Source organism: Amblyomma americanum, chromosome 1, assembly GCF_052857255.1.
Source record: "Amblyomma americanum isolate KBUSLIRL-KWMA chromosome 1, ASM5285725v1, whole genome shotgun sequence".
Lineage (NCBI taxonomy): Eukaryota > Metazoa > Arthropoda > Arachnida > Ixodida > Ixodidae > Amblyomma > Amblyomma americanum.
Window position 1 is genome coordinate 68,960,847 of NC_135497.1, and position 17,749 is coordinate 68,978,595.

The window sequence follows — 17,749 nt, forward strand, 5'->3', positions numbered from 1 at the left end:
GGGAAAGCTTGTACTTCCCCAGCTTGTACAAGCTTCTACTCCGGGTGGGCACCCGGAGGTACTGGGGATTGAAGCCTGTACTCTCACTTACGAGGCAGATGTACAAACAAACAGGCTACCACTGCAGTCAGTAACAAGCAGAGTGAGGGATATTTTCTATCAAACATGCAAGAAATTTTACAGTGCCTTGGCAATAGCTACGGGTGCTGGTGGTGCAACTCACTGGTGAGTTTGCCAGCACAGCAGCTATGCGGGGAGGAGAGGGTGGCTGCACCACAAGCATCCCAAGGATGTGGCAGCACAGAGCTGCTGCTCTGGCCCATGTGGCCAAAAGATTCTTAACTTTACTAAAAAAATCTGAACACAGCACATCGCTACTGTTGCTTGTTGTCATAGTATATGCTTATTTACAAGTAACAGGAGGTATTGATATAGTCACCGACTCTGGGACTTCCTCCTGTATGTTTATTTTTTGCAACCACTTACGAATAGGTAGTAGCCCCACTCTTTCTTCCAATTTAAAACAAAACTCCTCACAAAACCACCAGTTATGCATTTGTGTCTACTACCACAGGGCAAGACAAACCAGAATAATGTCAAAATTTGGAGAGGACACTTAAGCTTTGCCTTAAAGGTATGGCACTATAGCGTATTGGGTTAGGCTTTCCATTCTGAGCAATTTGACACCTTTGAACTCATTTTTTCTTTTTTTTTTCAATTGTTTTAATTAACTGATCAATTACTCTAAATTTTCTTAATTACCATCATCAAGCATTGGCTTTTCATTCTTGACATTTTGACACGTTTGAACTCACCCTTTTCCAATTTTCATTTCTTTAAATAATCAATTAATCCCAATGATTTTAATACCTCGTCACTGCCTATCATACACCAATCAATCATCAATCACTAGAACCACACATTATCATGACACGATTTTTTTTACGCAGCCCCCGATTATTTCCAACATGCAGTGCCGACTACTACTACGCCGATGGCTTTTCGACCGAACGAGCTGTATACGCTATTGCGTAATATGTTTTTACTCTTCTCCGACAAAAAACTGACCATCAAAATTACGGCTAAAAAAAAATAATTCAATTGTGTTGGCAGAGGCGAGTGTTAGGACTCTCACTGATCGGATAGTCTCGGTGAGGAGTGGCTGGCCAATGGCGTCAGGCGGTCCCAGCCACTGGGTGTACAGGTCAAGCAGGAAGTGCAGGCATGAGCGCAGGTCCAGCCCTGCCGCTGCCAGGCTGGCCTCACGCCGCAAACAGCCCACGCTGCCACCAGGTGGTGAGTACTGGCTTGATGAAGATGACGACGATGAGGACAGTGGAGATGACGTGCTTGTCAGGTCAGCCCCTTCCGCCAGGCCCACAGCCACGCACATGTACTCCACTGATACCTGCCCATGGCACAATTATTTTTACTGAGTCAGCTGTATAGTCTCATGTAGCGACAAAGCTGTCGTGTGTGTGGGTGTTCGAAGCCTCCACCCTAGAACCAGTAGCAGAATGGAATGGTGTTCGCACCCGCACAATAACCAATACCCAGAAGCTGTACAGAGATGACGTAGGCACGTGTCAGGTTGCTGACAAGTAAAAAAAAAAAATTCAAACCAGTCTTTCCTGTTCAAGAATGTTCACTGCACCATAAAAGCAATGGTAATGACTGCTTTTAATAGCGTTCTTATCTGTTCTCATAAAATTTCTCCCATCTGCCATTACTTAATCAGAAGCTTTGGAAATCATGCACTGAAACACTGTGGCCAGGTCTGTCACAAATTTCCTGGTCACATCGTTCATTGAAAAAGTGAAATGTAAAGCCAGTTCTGCTAATGCGGATTTGACTCACCACACTGTATGGTCGCTTGTGAATTTTTTATCTTTTTTTTTTTCTGAGCAAATTTCTCAAAAATTGTCCCGGTAACCAACTCGGAGGATATACCACAGCAAGTGATTGAGAACTTAGATGCATGAAGAGCAATAGCAGGCCTAAAAATTAATATATTTAAGGCCAAAAATTAGGTCTAACCTCAATACAACAAACACGGATATTATAAACAGGAATTGAATTTTTCGTTTTAAACCGAAAAAAAAAAATCGATAAAGGCACGCCGAATTCAATTTTCAAAACTCGGTTTTAACCAATAAAGGTCAGTATTTTTGGTTTGCAAGGCATAGCTAGCTGGCTGCTGACTGCGAGTTACACTCAATTAAAGTTGAAAACTAACGAAGTAGGGAAGCCAGGGGCATGATGCGACGATGGTATTGTAGGATAAGCAGTACAGTTGTGTGATTTGAGGTATTGCTCCGCTAGCTTACATGCCTCTGCAGACTGGAAAGCATCATCTCCTCACCATCTTCTGGCTAAGCACTGTTTCTTCACTATCACCACCCACTTAGAGCAGTCATAGTCGGATAATTAGATTAATCAAATGCATGCAGGATACTGGCACGAAACCGTGAATGGGCATCGCGAAAAAGTATGTTTTGGCTGCCGCAACGATTGAGCTGCAGTTCCACGTGATGCCGCGCCCTCGCCCTCAACGCAGCGTGACAACCAAATGATAACATGTCAACCTAATTCTTAGAAGTAAACTTCCTCTTCCGTTTTTGTCTGCCGGCTATCTCATTAAACCTGAGTTACTCTTTTAATGAGGGTAGTATTTTTTTTACAGGCACAGCTCCAAGTACTACCATTTGTATGTAATTACTAATAAATAAATTGCTCAGAATGACAAAAATACCAAGATCAAGTTTAAATGACATTTGACCACTCAGAATTGCTACATTAAGTCGCCAAAAAAAGTCAGTACTTCATTCATCAAAAATAAAACTTGCCGAAAAGAAAAAACCCGAAAGTAGCGTCCTGAAATAAAAACCAAAACGTCCAACTTCTAATTATAAATTACTGACTATACTGAATTCTTCCTAAATATTTCTGACTAACACATGCAATTTTTACTTATATACTGAACATGGTCCGCCATAAACTGGATGTATCGAATTCCCCAGCGCCAAGCAGTGCCTGCTCGGATGGCAGGAGACAGGCTTCACTGCGCTACACTAGTGACTGGTAGTGGTGCTGCAAGCGTTCGCACCATGGTTCGCACTTCTACCTCGCACTAGCATTCTTATCTCACACAAACAACGCTACGGAAGATACAGAGGAGTGGAGGGTATTAACATAGAGAGAGAAAAAAAAAGGTGGATTAGAACCACGAGTTCAGGATATTTTAGCTGAAACTAAAGATGAAACGGACATGAGTAGGGCACGTGAAGAATAGGACTGACAACCAGTGACCTGTTTGAGTGATAGAGTAAATACCAAAGAAAGAAAAATGTAGTCGTGCAGATGAGGGCAACTGGCAAGGCAGGTTTAGGAATATTCCTAACTGAAGGTCTTTCCGAGAGACCTTTGTCCTGCAGAGGGCTCAACTGAGCTGATGATGATAGTTATGAGAACGATTGAAAACGAAGTCTGGCCCGTCTTTTGCTAATGCGAAGGAAGCCTGACAAACACAATGATCAGGAGATTGCAGCCTGCTAAATTTCTGTTATTTCAAAGGTGTACTGATCAATGTGCCTCATAAGTATAAGCAGAACTAGGTGCACAGCCACAGCAGTGACAGAGACTTGTACATACTGACCTTTATTTGTGGCTCTAAAATGAGTATATTATTTTTGTATTGCATATTACACATACTGACTTTTAAACTTTCTAATGTATAAAGATGTATGTTTCTTAATGTTCCACTGTATATGCCTCATAAATAGGGGGCCCGAAGCTCGTCAAGTGGAAACTTCCACTTTTTCTTCGAGCCCTCCTCGTCCTCCGCTAATCTTTTTGTGAGGAAGAAATAAAATTATTGATTGATTGATTGATTGATTGATTGATTGATTGAAATGCCAGTTTCATGCACCTCTCATGCACAGATCATCGCATCAAGCCAATATATGTTTTAACACAACACAAAGGAACTTGATATACTACCGGAAGCGGGCCGAGTGGGTGAGGGAACAAATGCGAGTTAACGACATACTAGTCGAAATCAAGAGGAAGAAAAGGGCTTCGGCAGCGCATGTAATGCGAAGGCAAAATAGCTGCTGGTCCTTAAGGGTAATGGAGTGGATTCCAAGAGAAGGCAAGCATAGCAGGGGGCAGCAGAAAGTTAGGTGGGCGGATGAGATTAAGAAGTTTGCGGGCATACGGTGGCCACACCTGGCAAAGGACAGGGCTAATTGGAGAGACATGGGAGAGGCCTTTGCCCTGCAGTGGGCGTAGTCAGGCTGATGATGATGGTGATACTACCCAAAGAAGACACTGAGGAGGCACTAAGTCTATGCTGTCCCCATTTTCTTTTGTCTTCTTCTTCCTGTGCTGGAAATGTATGCAAGCATGCTCATTTCCCCAGATGTGGTCACTGTTGAATTTTGGGCTGAGCAGAGTGTTAATGGCAGCCAATAATCAGAGTGTTTATACAAGAAGACACAAGGCTTTGAATGTTTTCAAGCAAAACACACAAATGAAACACATGCCATAAAAAAAAGCATTAGGCATTTAGTTTCAAAAAACATTTCATAGCATTTTTACATACGTGAGAGTGCTCACACAGCTCTTTCATACATTAACCTTATTTCTAGGTCCTGCTGCACAGTTTTTATGATACTGAAAAACAAATTACTGTAAAAACCTGCATATAATATGAGGTTTTTTTTCTCAGAATTTAACGTGTCAAATTTGCAGCTGATATTTTATGCGGATCCACACAATGTTCAGCCCAAATCTGCAGTTCCGGTTTTGTTATTGTTCAGCGCTATCCCCATCAGGCTTCTAGTGAGAGAAGGTGCTAGCTAGCAGTGGCATCACTTGACTGTATCGACTTTGACACCATTTCTCCATGCTGACCTGGCGATGCCCACATTATTGAAAGCAAGATGATTGCACCTCGCACGGTATTGGGACTGTGCAAGCAGTACTTGGTTGCTTTTAGAAGGAAAGGAATTGTAGCTGCCGAAAACAACGCACTGCTACATGGACTGGATGACGAAGGGAGACGTCACACTTATTGCTACCATACGGCTGACAGGGGCCTTTTCAGCCACGCTCTGCAGTTGGACTGCGCAACCTCAGGCCAGCGTTCGTGAGGGGCTTATCGGTAGCCTTTCAAAGAATGCGGGATATCAAATGTGCTCCACGATACCAAAGACGAGTTTCTATGGAAAGATATCCCGGACAAGGGACTCTGGGAAGACAGTACACCCAATGACAACGATCACTAAAGCAAAAAATGCAGTGAAAATAAATGCTTGCAGTGAGCTTTCCTCACTTGAATTATATGCAAATGAGAACTTTTTTTTTAATTTTTGATATCAAAGCAAGAAAATCAAGCAAAAAACGGCAGCAAGCAAAGTTAAACAAAAAGACACTCTTTTATATGATCACAGATGTAGGTATACCTGTCCAAGTGAGTATTCAGTATGGCGACACATCTTCTCAATGTTGGAACGTCCCCAGGACATGCTGCTGCTGTAACCAATACAAAGAATGAATTACCATAAACAATTTCTACGCTGGAAATTGGTAAGCAACAATTTTTCATACTTCAGCTTGAGCATCTTCAAGAGAGCTTCATGAACAGGGGTTCGAACAGCCTGCAGTCGTTTGCCACACCTGAAAAAATAATGGTAAGAATAAACTCTCTGCAAACGCAAAGGTAAAACTAAAAAACAAAATCCAGCAACAACGACGACAACAACAATAATAATAATTAACACAACTGTGGTGATTAAAATACAAATTAGCAGCAGTACTATACTGAGCAAAAATTGTGGGTTGTACTTCTATTTACAGTGGGTTCCTGCTGCTATATAAAATTCGAACTAAATTAGTTTAATGCATTTATATTGAAGGCAGTATTATGAGGCTGGCGACATCAGTAATTTGAAATACAAAAATCTATTATAATTTCCAACTTCACTGTCGAGCACCTATGATCACTTCCAGAGATAAACAGCTGGCAGGGTCACGCACTGACTAAATGAAATCTCGATACAGTCGAACCCACATATAACGGCCCCGCTTAAGACCAACTTTCGCTTATAACGAACGAGACCTGCGTGACCGTCAAAATATACATTGTTTCAATGGCACAAAATCCCACGTATAACGAACGTCATTATAGCGAACGGACGGCATAAACCCGGCGCCGCGATGCGAGATAACCTGACTCCGACCTCTTTGTGCGCCGGGCACGCGGCATGTTTTCCCGAGACTCATCGCGGGCCAACCGCCCGCCTCGTTTCGCGCTGCTCTCGAGCAAGCTACCCTTGCCCGCCGACGCGCCTACCAACATTGCCCTCCCGGCCTCCTCGCAACTCCGCTCCCCTCTCCTCACTCTCTTGCAAATCTGCGCGTGGCCTCCGTGATCAACCGCGCCGCCGCTGGTGCCGATCGCATAGGCCACGCTCCGTGAAGCAGGCCTTCCGCGGGAGCCAAGAGATGGCTGCACTGACGCTCACGGACGGCCCTCATTGGTCTCTCTGCTGGTGCTGTGCGTCTGTATCTTTAGCCTGATTGGCTTGATTGCCACCTGTGCACGTTGCACGCTTTTGTCACTCTTGTTGCGGCGCGGACGCTCCGATGGCTTCGTTCAAACCTTGGGCCCTGGTTGTAATTCAGGATGGTGGACGAGAACACCATGCCCATTTCCATTGTATTCAGCGGTACAAATGATGATAGCGGCCTGGGTGGAGGTGATGGCCACTGGCGAGCGGAACTGCTGCCGCAAGGCCGGCGATTTGTGGCAGCGCGTCGTCGAATACAACATGGGGGGTCATGATATTAGTAGGAATGATTTTAATTCTGTCGATGATGACGCCGACACCGCGGAACCGTGCACGGATGAGGGCATCATTTCTGAAGTGTCAGATGAGGATAAAACTTCGGAGCCAGCACCCATAAGCGCACCTGTAGCAATGAGCTACATAGAGAGCCTCAGACAACTTGTCTATGCCAAGGGCCTTGGCGATAGCCCGCTTCTGCTTTAAATAAACTAGAAACCTCCCTCATGGAATCCGCGCTGCAGAAAGAGACGTCCATCATGGACTTTTTCGCAAAGAAAAAATTTTGTGTTTTGACAAGCAACTGTCTTTAAAGCTGTGGTCCACTTACTACGAACTTCGAGATAAAATGAACGGACGCCGCGTGACGCTCATGTTTGTTATAAGCGGGCTCGACTGTACTACAATCATGTTTAATACAAATTTGCAAAATTCCCAGGATGAAGTGCATTGTGTTCAACGTGCAGAATTACGGGTGGTCCAAATTCTCTCCTGTGCCACTATGGATGGTACGAACTAGTGAGCCGTGACTGCTCCCTTGAGCACTATGTACTGCCTGCACAGTTGCCGATGTTGCAATCGGCAGTTGGCGGTACGCATCACGAGCAGTAAGCGGTGGCCACACGACCGTAACTAAATCTGGTGAACAGATCTGCTGAATGCATTTTCAGTGCTTATGCTTATGAATTTTGTTCATTTTGGATGACGCGACACTACAATGAAATGAATATTTTTTGTGACCCTGTGAGATTTGTATCAAGATGTTAATGCGTTTACTGCATACAGGACATGCACAGGACAATGTGCAATAATTGACTTCCACAAATGCTAATGCAATGCATAGCATGCAGATGCACCCTGGCAAGGTCATGGTAAAGGTTTGGAAACATGCCAGTGATTCGTGGAGTGCTAACATTGCACTGCACAGAAGGCACAAGCATGAATTGCTCAAGAGCTACTACTAACAGGGACAAATACTCCCATGCAACAGCACTGAATGCTTGTAAACATTACTAATGCGAACCAAAGTGCCTTTTAGCATTCCGAGCTAGAGAACTAAACACGACTTGGAGAGGGGAACACCCCTCCAACAAAAGTCGCGAGACATCATTTGACACTGCTATTTGCTGTACACTGCAATATCCGTACCGGATGGATAGAAATGGCCTGCCCTCTCAGCACAGTGGCTTTACTCAACACAGTTTTTTTCAATTGCAACCAAGCCTAGTTGCATGTGCACTTTCACATGTGCTTCTGTGAAATGTCCACTGCGCTCAGTGGAACTACTGATAAATGCCGAAACTCAAGCCTGCTAATTCTAGCTGCAACCCAAAAGAAATATGAAAAACAATGGTAGTGACAAGCTGACCGAGTGTGGACAAAGGCAAAGGGCTTGTCCCGTGGCTGGTGCAGCAAGGTGCTGCTGTGGGGGTTGCCTGGCTGGGGTAACTGCAATGACTGCAGCAGCAGGCTGGTGATGCAGCGCACTGCTAGGCACTGCACGGCCACTCGTTCCTGCTCATCCTGCAAAGGATTGCGATGGCAAAGGCCCCGTGTTTATTCTGATGTCAGGGTCATCCCGTACTTGCACATTTTGAAGGTCCTACTGCACTCACTTTGCGGAACATCTCTGTGGCATTGGAACTGTTTAATGCATCAAGTTTTTGTTCTGCAGGTTGCTGGTTTAAGTCCCCCATTTTGAGTATGCTTCTAGTGCAACCTCGACAGCTTTAGGAACAGGCTGATTTTGAGTTTCCCTGTAAGGTTTACTTCAGCTTTTAACCAAAATTCTCCGCCTGCACTGTTGCTGTACAACTTTTGCTTAGAAGTTGCATTTTAGTGAATTTTAAGCTTTATCCGTGCTCACTTTAAAAAGTCAAGGGCACAACATCTCGGGCTGCCCCCTTACTTTGCTGAAATTTGCAAGTAAAAATGTGTATGCAGTAGCAAAAAAAAAAAGCTCAAACACACTGCTTTCAGTTTGTGTGACACACACAAGGTGCTTTCATTACGAAGCAATACTAATAAACCAATTGATCTGATGATGCTTCAGTTCCTTCTCAGCAAAATAATTCTGAACTTAAAAAAAGAAATTGCGGAACACTCAGCATTACAACCATATTTTAAGCTTGGTCCTTATGGCTATTTTGTTTTGTTCTTGTAAACTATGCACGTTTTTCAAGATACAAGTGAGGCTCCAGATAAGTGTATTATTAACAAATTAGTGTGAATCCAGAAAACTATATGTTTGCAATAAGTTCAAAAGTAAGATTAAAAAAAATTTACCAAAAAGAAACAAGTGGATTTTACCGATTTTAATAAACCCAGAGAAGAAGACAAAAGTACACTACCTCAGCTGTTTCCTGTTCAGCAGACGGAGATGTGTTCAGAACACCCAGAAGTGCCATCCATGTTTCTTCAAACTGCTGCCGTGAAATCCAACCTGCAAACATGAAAAGCTGCGTGCACCATCTACTAACAACACCACAGAAAACCCAACAAGCAATTACAAGTGTTATCGGAATAAACTGGAATGCCAGTGGGCAGAAATGAACAAGAATGAATGCATGAAAATGAATCCTCCTGCCCCACATCCATCAGGGGGCAGTGGCTCCCCCAATAGATATGGGGGAGGGGCACACATTTTGTCCTATATTGTTCCCGGCTACACAGTATCAGAATGCACGAACAGGCGCTACTGTAAACTTTGACCCCCTCCCCCCCTTATGGAGAGACCTAAGCATTCCTAATGAAACAGTATTTCTGATGTGTCTAGCAGCTTTATTTCTACATGAGTATCATTATTTCACTGTTAGTTCAATTTGTTCCACAATGAACTCCAGTGTTTTGCTTCACTTTGAAACACTGATGCATTCTGAAAGCATTACATTAGTTTATTTGAATGCAAGCCCAAACTGAATGCTCACATCAATACTGCACTACATTAACTTAGTATACAGGCAGCATCTAAAGAAAAGCCTGAGTTCTGTAGTAAGGTACAACCCAAGAATGAAGTGGCAAATGCCTCTCGAAGGAAGCCCTCCAGCCAAAAGTGCTGATTGAATTTCATGACATTGAGGTTAACCTGGCTAAACAAAATGGTTGCACTCACAAAAAGTAGTCATGCAGTAATCAACATACAAACCTACATTATAATTAGGGGTTGGACTTTTCAGTTTTTATTTTTCCGAAATTCAGCAGACTTTTCTGTATTTATTTCAAAATGCAAGTTTTGGTTTTTTTCAGTGAATATTATTTTCGACAAATGAATTACCGACTTTTTTCGGTGATTTAATGTGGCAATTCTTTGTGGTCAAATGTCACTTAGAGTCTGTCTTGGCATTTTTGTTAGCATCAACAGTTCATTACCCAGTAGTTAACATAATTTACCAGTAATTTTGCACTTGGGGTGCGTTTGTAGAAAGGATAGCTTTTGTCAAAGTAAACGCAAGTTTAATGAGACGGCCGGCAGTCAAGAACGCAAATGGAATTTACTCCTAAGAACTAGTCTGACAAGCTTTCTTTTGACTGTCGCGCTTGGTTGAGCGAGAGGGCGGGCCATCATGTGGTCTGCGTGTAGATGGCAGCGCCAGAACTGTGGCTCAATCGTCGCAGTAGCCCGAACACAATACTTTCCATGATGAACATGCATGGCTTTGTGTCACTGTCTGCCTTGCACTTGATAAACCTACTTAACTAACTACTCTAAGCGGAGGATGATAGTGAACAAACGGTGCTTAACTAGCAGGCGGCGAGAAGGTGGTGCTTCCCGGTCTGCAAAGGTGTGTAAACAATCGGAAAAATGGCTCAAATCACACAACAGTGCGGCTTATCCAACAATTCCATCGTTTTATCACGCAACTGGCTTCCCTACTTAGTTAATTTACAACTCTGACTGAATGTAACTTGTACTCAACTGTCAGCTAGCTATGCTTTGCTTGCCAAGAATACTGACCTTTTTAGGTTGAAAGCGAATATCAAAAACTAAATTAGGCGTCATTTTATCAGATTCTTTTCTGGTTGAAACCGAAAAGTCCAAGCCCTAATTATAATACATTTCTGCAGCCATCTGTGCGCCAAGAAACAAGAATGGCTTGGGAGATCAGCAATAGATCAGTATGCTCTTATTCCAAGTCCAAAAGATGTTCTAGACACATGACGCATTCAATTAACTCCAAGATATAAACTTCATTATTCTCGAAAAGCATACACAGTACAGTGTAATCCCCTTATAACGATACCAGATATAACGATACATCACTTATAACAATCAAATTTTTTAGATTTATCAATTCCCCATTTCCCGTATGTAAAAATAAATCGTATATAAAGATACAATTATCGGCGGAATAACGGATGCAATGATAGGATTCTGGCTGCCCAGATGGTGTTTACCACCAAAATTTGTCTGAAAGTTTGATAAAAAAAATAAAATACACTGAAGCGAATACCTAAAAACTCAGCGAACGGACCGGCATGGCAAAATCCACGAGGAAAGCGTTGCCTTGGGAACCAAGCACTGTCATCGTCACAATCGCTGGGGGAGGAGCTTGCTTGGCCACTGCCACACAACACTGTCTCAGACAACGTAGTTTCTGCCCCAGATGGTTGAGAACTTATTTTTTTAAGCGTTCGCTTTTCTAGCGTGTTCCCCAGTTTCGCGCTGTCTGCAGTGCAGTCCTTGGCAGTGCGCCACGATACTGTGTGCCAATAACATTGGGGTGTGTTATATTTTGACGGGAGCTCCGGAGGGGGGTGGGGTGGCTTGCTCGGCGAACTTAGCAGAGCGCCAAGACGATGTGCGCCTTTGACAGGAGTACCGGTGACAGTGGCGACATGCAGGGGGGTAATTCCTACATGTATAGGGGAATACGTGGGTGTGTTCTTCTTGCTTTTTTTCTGCCAGTCCAGATATAACGGTAATTGGTTATACCGATTGGATTTCCCAGTTTTCTCAATATCGTGATAAGTGGATTGCACTGTAAACGCTGTCTTTTTTTTTAACAAAATTAATGAGCATATTTTAAAATTAGCAACTACAGAAGTTCTCATTATATGATGACAGACAAACAAGTATAAGATGCCCCAAGGTCACTTCCCGAGGTGCTTGTGATTGGCTCAGGAGACTTGCAACCTGCAGTTGCATTATAAAAAATTGGTCAGCAGGCGACTGTACCAAACAAGTCGTCTTTCAACTCCATGACCAGTGTGGAGTGACCAAAGCCGGCTACGTGACCTTCGTGACTCACCAGTGTTAACGTGCCTTTTAGGCCAATCCTATCTCCAAGAGCTTGTGTGCTTTGCATAACCAAAGCCATTCTGAGTTTCACAAGGAGCTTTCATGCCAGTGACTAGGCTGAACGTACCCAGCAGGTTCACACGATAGATGTACTCTTGCAGCAGGTCTCGATCCAGCAAGAAGTCAGCCGGGGGTGGTGGGACAAGTGTGTGCCACTCGCCACTTACGTGGGGAACCCAGTTCAGCTGCCACATAATTGGTGGGGTGCGTACAAAGCTGTTCACCAGTGGAAGGCGGGCCACACCTGAGAGTCATGAAAAAATGGGACAGACAAAAAAATCCTTTCTATGATCCTGTAATGTTCTGTTTCTAATTCTTGGAAATGCTGCAAACAATATACTTTAGCACTACTGTACAGAAATATGCATGTATGCTTTGCGAGACAGAGTGCTGAACCATAATCACGTGCTGCGGACGAAGTTGTCATGCAGTGAATGACCTGTAGTATTTCTGAGGTCAACTAGAGATACCAAGCTGATGGGCTATAAATGGGGGTCATTTCTGCTTATGCATTGCTCGATTGACCATATTTTGCTGCAGTTAACTGGCAAAGGCCTGCTAAGCAAGACTGCTTATACCTACTAATGCACCCTAGTGCAACATAGCTCTTCAGTGAGCACTTTGTTATAGAGAAACGAATCATGTGATGTTAAAAGCCACTATGTCAAAAAAGTTTTACTCCATTTTTGCTACATCATGGAATGAAAACGGTTCATAAAAGCATCGCCCACATGAGACCAGCGCACTAACAGAGCTTTCAGAACTTTCTAGAAGAAGAATGACTACTTTGCACTTGCTGTTTGTACAATGATCAAATAAGAACCCACCTTTGATCACTCTGTGCAAGGTAGTCTTGATAAAAACGGGGATATGAGCTTCTTTTCCAGAACGTTCCAGCCAGCCCACAAGCTCAGCCACATGAACACAGGCCTGTTGTACGTGCATGTACTCTGCACACAAAGAGGACAGATTTATTAGAAAGACAAGATATATAACTGATTAATGTTGTAATTGAGTGACCAATATTGAATCATAGCTGACATAATTCTCTGGTATAATTTAAAACTTTCCTTACTGCACCACAGGTAACTATCAATATCATTGCTGATCTCTAATATTACCTAAAGACATGGATCTACAAGCTTTGGACAAGCAGCACTATAGACGCGTAACTCGAAAACTACTGTTTCACTTTCAGACGCAGTTATTTTTTACTTTTCTTTTTTTTTTCCAACTCAGTGTACATCATGCACTATACAATGTAAATGGCACGAATCTCACGCAGAAGTCTGCAGAAAGCCCAGCTTTCTTTTTTTCAAGCTGTGGCTAACACTTGTCGGACAGTGTTGGATCATTTGATTTTAGTCTTGAAAGTGACACTTCATTACAGAAGCCAGAAAGTTTGGTGGGTACTCAACAGTGAGTACTATTTTCTGCTTTCAGGCCATGATAATATGATGTGCACATTTTATTTTGAGTTTGGAGAGCTTTATTTAACCTTAGGGTCTGGCCAATATGCCAAATGCATGTCAGGTGAAGTTGCAGCTCGGATCAGTATGACAGGCCCACACGCATCCGAGTCTTATGTAAATTTTCAGAGTGCCTTTTTAGTGCTTATATAAGCTATTCTCATGCAAAAAGCTGTGCATTTGAGCATTGGTAAATTGAAGTCCACCATGCAATGAACAATAATGAAATTAAATAAGTAGGGTTTCAGTTTATATGAATGGAAGAAACCACAGGAAAAGCAACTGAAAACACTGTTGCATAACCTTGTCACCTTTGTTTGCGTGCAGTACAATTACCAAAAATAGTCAAGGGTGCGAGATTTGCCTATCTTGCACTTTTGTGACATTTAGTGAAACTGCCAACACCAATTACATAAACCGCAAAGTTGCATTTGACAAGTAGCTCAAGTGTTCTTTTTTTTTTGTGGTAACCATCAGCACCAATAGCAAAAAATATGCCTACATTGGTTTCAAGACCCATATAGCATGTAAGCAGATTTCCTTCTGTGCTCAATGAGCAGCAAAGAATACCACCACCGCTCGCAGCTGTAAGTGTGATGCTGTATGGTGTGCCAAAAAGATCAAAGAAGGAGATGCAGCTTGTAGCATTGCACTTTAGGTCAGTACAGCTTGTTAATTCAAACTAAAGACATATGCTTTTTACAAAACACAGCTATGAAAAGAAACAGAGGTATTGCAAACAATTTTTGTTTTCACCCACAATCAGCATAATTTACTATATTTATAAGGCCTACCACACATTAAACAAGGAAGAAGGGAATTATGTAGTAGTAATAAAATTCCTTTCGTAGACTAATACCTTGTTTATGATTCTTTGGATAACTATTCCGTTCAGTGAAAAAAAAAAGTAATATTACATTTTGACTTAATGCTCACATGACAAAGAGGAGCTTCCTGACTGCTCTCATGAAGCATTATAAGGTGGCCATGAGTATCTACAGACACCTCCTCACTGGAGAATGACGTCAGAAGTTGACTATTGGAGGGGAAAGGCACACGGCACTGCTGGCGCAAAATGCAACAAGACGGCTCGCGAAATGGGTATAAGAACAGCGACCTGACCTGCAATGCGAGCGAGACCATCGTCAACGCTCCCTCACGATGCCTGAAAACAAAGCTCGGTTGTAGAACGCCGCCCAAAACGCAGTGTTCACAATGACACGTAGCCCGCTTAGCCCTTGTGTGTTGGTTTCGCCGGACTGCAAACACTGTGACGGGCCTGAACGCTATCGCAAATCGAAGGCGTGAATATGAAACTATGCCATTAGATGCCCCAACGCGTGAGCAGCAATGTACGCAGTGCAGTTATGCGGTTGTGCAGCTCTCAAATAGCAGTCAGTGCATTGATTTTACTCAAGGCCTAGCAATACCACTCATGGGCTTTGGCGATGTGCCGGCAATTGATGCTATAAGGAAAGAGCAAGTTAAATCATGTGAGAAGAGCAAGATACAGCCACTTTTGAACGCTGAGATTTTTTGCCGAGAGTTTCGACTACCAGGAAATTTGTAATTTCTTTTCTGATTGTTTAGAAGGTTCAAACAGATAAAGTATGGTGCGAATCAAATAGCAGATACTATTAGCAAACTGTTCGAAGTTTGGCTATTCGCACACCACTATACTCCATCTCAGCAGTTTCTTGCAGCACCACCAAAGCTGCGATGAGTGCAGAGGCGTTCTGGCGCTGCGGATTGTAATACAAAAAAATTAGCAGTGGTTGAAAGCAGTTAAACGATGTTCGTCGCGCGATAGCTAGGTTTTGCTTGGGCTGTCAAAGGACGAGACCATTCGTTTGCAGAGATTTTGCCTTTTTCTTCTTAGGTAGACTCTTGCTGTACCTTTTACTGAGCTCGCTGCTGTTCGCGCCGCTTTGTGTGGGTGTGCTGGTTTCCATGAGCCCGCTGAGCGGATGCCAGCGCCATCAATTGAGAGGTACTGTTCGCTCCGGAAAATGTGAAAAGCATGCCATTGGCTACACAACTTTCTTGCTCCTTCGTTCTTGCGCTGTTAGCCCCGAGCGGAGGCCTGACCTTGATTGAGCATGAAGGTGAAACTGACGAAACCAGCCATTCTCTGGGTCTGTACATCACGAATAAAGCTTTCGCTCTAATACGAATACACATACAGGATATCGTGCTTTAAAGTGGGCCTGCGCCAAATGCTATTTCAAATCGAGCCTTAATGTATGCTTGTGTTGCGTACACTTTTTCCCCCCCCGAGTTTAGTGTTCATGACCCTTGCATAAGCTAAAATAGTGTTTCTAACATGGTGGCCCACGTGGAAGCAAGACCTCTCGCTTCGGAGTGAATTCATCTTTGTTACTAGGTTTATCCTGTCCTTCACTGGTCATAAATGGGGATCGGCTATCAATTAGTCTGATCTCACCTACAGCAAAACCTAGGAACGATAAATCAGTTCTATTTTTTTATTTGGAGTGACGATTCTGCTGCTCATAGGTGTGAGGAAAAATGTGGGATTGTTGGCAAAAATGGTCTCTGTTCCAAAAAACCAGGCCAAACTTGCCATGCGTCTTTTTTTTGGATATGTAGCAAACAGCGTAACATCCCGCAAAATGCTTGAGTTTAGCATACGTAAGTGTGCATATGGCATTCTAAAACTGCCTAATAGACTTCTTTAGCATATCGAAAACAAATTAGTGGAGATGTATGCCGGTTTATCGGGCGTCTCCTCCACACGTGCAGTGGCCCCGCCTGATCCCACCACCACCACTGATGTGCTCTGAAGAGGTCCGGTAAACCAGTATATGTCTCCGCTAATATGTCTCTGGTATGCTGTAAAAATGTCTAATGTTCCTTCAGAGTTCGATACGTAGACAGTGTCTATTTATACTTTCTGCGAGAACACCTGAATGTGCCGCGAGCAGAAAACAAGCAAACAACGCGCAGAGGAACACGTTTAACGGTGATGACGATTAATTTGTATAGCGCAAGAGCACCTGTGGCCAAAGAGCACTATGGCACATGGCCTTTCCGTCAACTCAAGATGGGGTCAAAGACCCATTTCCAAAGCATTTCACCCCAAAGAAGCTGAGCACTGGCCAAGGGAAAGCTTGTACCCATTGTATCACCGGTGGGCACCCAGAAACACATTTAGCATACACTCCTCGTTGGCCGGGGTAGTTTCTAGCTTCCATACGGCTGCAAGGAACTTATGAGATGGAGTACAGTACTCTGGCATTTTTCACAGCAGCACAGTGGACAAATATGATCCAATGTGCACGGCAGAGCTGCGCACATTGATAAATGCCTTAGCTTTAAATAAATTTACATACTTAGAATTTAAAGTCAGATTTTACATAAAAAAAACCAACAAAACACTGCACTTTTTCTTTATGTTAAGGAAAGAGTTTAACAGTATACACTATCTTCCTGCAATGAATGCACACTTCTGTATTCAATGAGTCAGGATTGAGATGAAGAGATCCACAATTATTTTCTCTCAGAAATAAAAAACAATAATAAAAAGGAAGATAAAGGAACCCTGAAATAAAAAACTGCAAGTCACGAGGAGGTGAAGTACTTTGCTCACATGCACTGATGGATAACTTAACAAAATCTTGTTTTCAGTAAGCATCCAAAACTTTTCAAACAGAACTATGAATACAATAGAAGGCACTGAATTATTTTTCAGTGTCAAAATTTCTTAGTACTTCTTTAAAAAAAAAGAGAACCCAAAGGCCAGTCTTGAATTAAGATATCCACACCACTATCCATATATATGCCCTACTAGCACTGCAATATATCCATTCAAATTTCAAAGAAATGCTGAACAAGAAAAATTACTGCTGCAGTAACAAAAAAAAAGTCATTATGTTCACACAACAGTAATATTCCATTCTACATGTACAGTAAGCTTGTTAATTCAACTCCCATTAATTCAGAAATCCGGAATCGAACTGCCGACACGGCCCCAGCCAACGGCCATGCGAGTCTATGTCGTCACAAGCTTGCTAATTCAAACGCTAGGGTCATGTACCAGATAATTCAAACGGGTGCCTGAAGAAAGGCCGCATCCAGGTATGACTGGTGCGGCAAGAGATTGCCAAAATAGCTCT

The 17,749-nt window shown here is 43.0% G+C and overlaps 1 protein-coding gene across 1 annotated transcript in view; it reads right to left on the reverse strand.

The window, feature by feature from the left end:
* htt (huntingtin) overlaps positions 1-17,749 on the reverse strand; it is a gene marked incomplete at its 5' end in the record, with an annotated part of 120,590 nt that overhangs the window by 27,230 nt on the left and 75,611 nt on the right. Inside the window, 7 exon segments of the mRNA XM_077645809.1 lie at positions 1,136-1,408; positions 5,466-5,535; positions 5,611-5,679; positions 8,218-8,372; positions 9,200-9,291; positions 12,215-12,391; positions 12,975-13,097. Coding sequence (XP_077501935.1) covers positions 1,136-1,408; positions 5,466-5,535; positions 5,611-5,679; positions 8,218-8,372; positions 9,200-9,291; positions 12,215-12,391; positions 12,975-13,097 — 959 coding nt within the window.